Here is a 5445-nt window from a genome sequence, read left to right as displayed (position 1 = left end):
AGATGTAAGACTTATTTTTCGTTGGTTACTAGACCTCAAAATTATAACTACCGTCGATTGGATTGATATATTTGTGCTTAATGAGCTATCCGGGGATTATTAATACTTTTTAATCCAACTGAAACAAATAAATCAATTTCATTTATAGTGTTTTATTCACTAACTTTTTAATCAAATTGAAACAAATAAATTAATTTTAAACTTGTTACGCATCAAAGTAACTCCCAATGTCGTCTTCCACGGGTTTTGGGTCCCAATACCGTCTTCGACGGTGTATGAGGGAGGTTGATATGTAGACAGCCTTACCCCTACCAAAGGTAGAAAGGCTGCTTTCAGGTTCTACCATAGGTAGAAAAGGACCGTCAGCCTTGCTGGGCATGAGGATTGAACCTATGACCTCTGTTTCTAGAGGCATGAGCTCCAACCACTGATCCGACCCAATTGAATAAACCTACTAGTAATATATATATATATATATATATATAATAATAAATGGATCATTAGTTTGATAAAATAAAAAATAAAAAATGAAAGTAAATGCGAAGATATTATATATGGAAGACTATTTTGAAAGTAAACTACGACGACTTTTCGTGAGTTTGCCATAAAAGTAGGATCATTAGTTTGAAAGTAGGATATGATGAAAGAATTTTCTTGGACCACAAAATTTAAATATATATTTCTTATCTTGTGCTTAAACTCGAACAAAAATTTCACAAAACAATACGATCTCATACTTGCTACATAAATATAAATACGGAAAACCATGAAAATTCTAATTCTAACAGTACTTGGGATACTTGTAATGCTATCTTTTACAGCTTCTGAAACCAAAACTAATCCTATTATTTCTATCCCTGAAACATACAACCTAATTAACGGTACTGGCAACTTTCCAATAGCAAAGCCGGGCTGCAATACCACATGCGGTGACTTAATTGTTCCCTACCCGTTTGGCATCGGCCATAACTCAAATTGTTCTATAGATAAAGGCTTTGACATCTATTGCAACACTTCTTATGACCCGCCTAAGGCTTTTTTTACAGAAACTGGCAAGAACGTCTGGATCAAACTGATATCTGATTCTACACTTCGGACATCCAATCTGGTTGCTAGCAGATGCTATTATCCAGATGGGACAACAAGTTCAAATTCCTCCGGGAATTCGATCTCCTATAATTTCAACAACTGGCCCTACACTTTTTCAAAAGTAAATAAGTTCACAGTGATAGGCTGCAACGATTATGCTTGGCTGACCTCAAGAACAAAGTCTAATGAAGCATCTGTGTCTACTGGCTGTATGGTGTTTTGTCCAAATGCTACCTCGGTGAATATTTCAAGTGACGAGTGTTCAGGGAATGGTTGCTGTCGATCGTCCATACCCCAAGACATTAGCTACTACTTTACTCAGGTCAATAACTTGTCAGGTGTTAATCAGACTGATTCAGAACGTTGTACACATGCATTTGTTGGCGAGGAGAACACATTCAAGTATAATGGTAGTGCATCGTATTTATCTGATCCTTCCTACCCCAAAAACATTTCAGATAATGTCCCGGTAGTGCTCGATTGGGCTATTGGTAGTGTCGGTTGCGCTGAAGCCAACGCAACAGATGGGTATGCCTGCCAATCAAATAGCACATGTGTTGACTCTGTTAGGAAATCCGGTGGGTACCGCTGCCAATGTAATGAAGGCTTTCAAGGAAACCCTTATCTATCTCCTGGCTGTCAAGGTACGCGTACATACCATCTAAACTACTAGTAAACTACCATGTTACGCTTCCCCCCATTCTAGCTAGCTAGTGTTCATTTTACAAAAGTAGGCCGTTTTTTTATTATTCATTAAGTATTGAATGTATTAAGTGTCTATATGTATTAAGTTAAAAATAAGTAATTAATGGTTTTTTTTTTTTAAGTCAAGAGAAGTAGAACATGAAATTTGACCGGATACATTAAGTTTTAAAATATTTATTATATTAAGAAAAAAAAAAAGGAACATGGCTGCATTAAGCACCAAATTAACTTCTGGCAACAAGGGCAAACATGAATACTACAAAACAAAATTAAAGCATTTGATTAGTTTTATCATATTTATTGATAAAGTTTCTCCAATAGTACCCATGGTTTGGCCATAAAAATATTTGGACGTGGTCAACAGTCAAACTCGCAAAATGTGGCCAACGGTCAAAACTCACATTGAGATCTAGTCAAACTCGCAAAAAGTTCAAGATGGCCGAAACTCGTCAGGCATGGTCTTTAGTCGAAACTCATCAGGCATGGTCTTTAGTCGAAACTCGGAAATGGTCCAAAACTCGCAAAAGTCACAAATAGGTCAAATTGCCGAACTCGCGAGACAGTAAACTCGTAAAAGGTTTAAAAGTAGAAGAGAATAGTTTGATAACATATTTTTAATGCAATAACTTATGAACGGCATTTCTTGAGACGTCACAAGTGATAGGTTTAGACTAATTAATACGAGTAATGGTGTACATATTCCTCGTGTGCGCATTAGGCGAATTGCTGTAGTTAATTAGGAAATATTGATTTAGATAATTCAATATGTCCCATTTTGATTATATAAATTCCATCTACTATCATATAATGCATATAAAAATACTTATGCCAAAAGTTAATAAAAAAAAAAAAAATAACTTAGAAATTGAAACCAAAACACTTAAAAAAGGCCAGTATTTTTTAATGACCAATTAAACACTTTTTACCCCGAACTCTGTCTGGACTCTGGAGTAACCCGAGACTACAGGCTACCGCAACCAGGCCCAACCCAGCTGGACGTAACCAAGGAACGTTAGTTCCACGTACGACCCGGGGAAAACCGTTCAACGCGTCATGAACCTATTGTATTATGTATTGGCTATTGATTTGCATTATTAATGGAAGAACGATGACTTATTTACTTGTATTAATGATTCGCTTACATTTCCTTTATTTGTAGATATCGATGAGTGTGAAGAACTTGAGAAACATTCGTGTTATGGAGTTTGTAAGAATACTCCCGGAAACTACACATGCAGCTGTAAAAAAGGATATTTTGGCGATCCAAAGGTTCCAAATGGATGTAAACACAAACCATTCGTTCAAACTCTCTTATTCAAACTAGGTACTCTTAAGATTTTTCTTTTTACCATTATTCTGAGCTTTGACCGTATACTATAGCATGTAAGATTTATGAATACACTAATTCTACATAATTATTGTTGTTGTTCTTCATGTAGGTATTGGACTTGCATTACCTGCAATAGTGATTGGATTATTGTTGTTGTTCTTCATGAGTAGGAAAAGAAAGCTAGTAAAACTAAGAGAAAGGTATTATGACCAAAATGGGGGCGCGCTATTGAAAGAGAAACTAAAAACTAAGGGTGGTATCGGTGTTGGTTCCGTCAACATTTTTCGTATCGAAGAATTAGAAGACGCCACTGACAATTTTTCAGAAAGTAGGGTTCTTGGTAGGGGAGGCAATGGTACCGTGTACAAGGGAACTCTAAGCGATAAGCGTTTAGTCGCAATCAAGAAATCTCAAAGAGTGGATCAAGGACAAAGGGAGGAATTTATAAATGAAATGGTAATTCTCACACAGATTAATCACACAAACGTGGTGCAGCTTATAGGATTTTGTTTGGAAGCTGACATCCCGTTGTTAGCTTATGAATATGTACCAAATGATACACTTCATCGCCATATTCATAATAGAACAAACGGCACAAGAAGATTGTCATGGGATGATCGTCTAAGGATAGCACATGAATCAGCTGGTGCCCTTGCTTATCTTCACACAGATGCTAGAATGTCCATCATACATAGAGATGTTAAGTCCACTAACATCTTGTTGGACGAAAATTACACCGCAAAAATTGCAGACTTTGGTGCTTCAAGGCTAGTTCCCTTAGGTCATGATGAAGTCGTTACTCTAGTTCAAGGAACGTTCGGATACTTGGATCCTGAATATTTCCATTCAGGTGAATTAACCGATAAAAGCGATGTCTATAGCTTTGGTGTGGTTCTTGCGGAACTACTAACAGGGCAACAACCCCTTAGCATTGAAAGATGTCTAAAAGAGAGAAATCTTGCTACATATTTCGTAAAGGCAGTCAAGGAAAATACATTACTTGATATTGTTGAACGTGGTGTGGTAAAGGAGGCAAGTGATGAGCAACTTCAAGCAACAAGCGGCCTCGTTTGTAGGTGTCTTAATCAAGTAGGTGTGAATAGACCAAACATGAAAGAAGTGACTATGGAGCTTGACAGATTGAGGAAGTTGGGAACGCATACTAATTGGGTTAGTGAAGACAATTACAATGAAACAAGCAGTCTTATGATTGAAATGGAACCAACCGACTTTTATACTATTCCGCTAATGCCTAAGAGTAGTGATACTTTTGGAGATAGTTCCATTACTAGTGAGATGCAAGACATGATGCTCCAATTAAAAAGTGCCCGGTAAACATTAATTAAGAACGAATATAGCTTTCTATTAATTTGCTACCGCAACTAGATCGAGGAAGAAGTTACTCATTCGGTATAAGATTCCTATCTTAGTTATGACGTGTATTTACGGTAAACATTAATTAAGGACGAAAACCTTTATTTTGAGAACCTATTTTTTTTTTCAAGAATCTTGAGAACTACTAAATTATATGTTGCATATATACCCGTTTAATCATATGAACGAGAAAACGTAAACATATTCATTAACAAGTTTACAAAAGCGTATTTTGAAGGTTTTTTAAAAAAATTTATTTTACAACATATTTTTTTTAATATTATTTCACATGTAAATAAACAAAAAAAATGTGATCCAAAACATAATTTGAGAGTTCACATAGTTCTTGCAAAAGAATATTGTTCTCAAAATAAGGAAAGTCAATATATATATATATATATATATATGGTGAGGATCCTGGAAAAAGGTGTCTTAAGGAAAGAAGGGAGAGAAGGTCCTATTAGCTAATCAGAACGCGACATGTGGCAAAATTTAAAAAAAAGCGCGGTGGCAATTTTGTAAATAAATGAAAGTTTTGTGAAGCTTGGTCAGCTTGGGATCTCAGTGGGTTGGGTCAACTTGGGTTGGGTCAGCTTGAGTTAGATCAGTTTTGTTTGGTTCAGTTTGATCAGTCAGCTTGGGTCTGGGTCAGTTTGTCTGGGTCAGCTTGGGGTCATGTTAGGTTTAGGCCAGCTTGGGTCAGCTTGGGGTTGGGTCAATTTGGGGTCTGGGTCATCATTGGTCATGGTTGGGTCAGCTTGGGGCCTGGGTCAGGTCAGTTTGGGGTCTGGTCAGGTTGGGTCAGCTTAGGGTTGGGTCAGCTTGACACAATTTACACATAATCTACACAAATGTAGATTATGGGTTTTGGGTCAGCTTGGGGTCAGGTCAGGTTAGGTCAGCTTGGGGTTGGGTTAGTTTGGGGTCTGGGTCAGGGTTGGGTCAGC

At 37.0% G+C, this 5445-nt stretch overlaps 1 protein-coding gene across 1 annotated transcript; it reads left to right on the top strand.

Annotated features, from left to right (window-relative positions):
- Nucleotides 1-698: 698 nt before the first annotated feature.
- LOC122589401 (wall-associated receptor kinase 2-like) lies at nt 699-4628 on the top strand. The gene is made up of 3 exons (XM_043761694.1): nt 699-1733; nt 2954-3118; nt 3234-4628. The coding sequence occupies exons 1-3, from the start codon at nt 767-769 to the stop codon at nt 4457-4459; spliced, it is 2358 nt and encodes a 785-aa protein (XP_043617629.1). The 5' UTR covers nt 699-766; the 3' UTR covers nt 4460-4628.
- The last annotated feature ends 817 nt before the right edge of the window (nt 4629-5445 follow it).

Source organism: Erigeron canadensis, chromosome 2, assembly GCF_010389155.1.
Source record: "Erigeron canadensis isolate Cc75 chromosome 2, C_canadensis_v1, whole genome shotgun sequence".
NCBI classification, from domain to species: domain Eukaryota; kingdom Viridiplantae; phylum Streptophyta; class Magnoliopsida; order Asterales; family Asteraceae; genus Erigeron; species Erigeron canadensis.
This window is presented reverse-complemented; position numbering and strand designations above follow the sequence as displayed.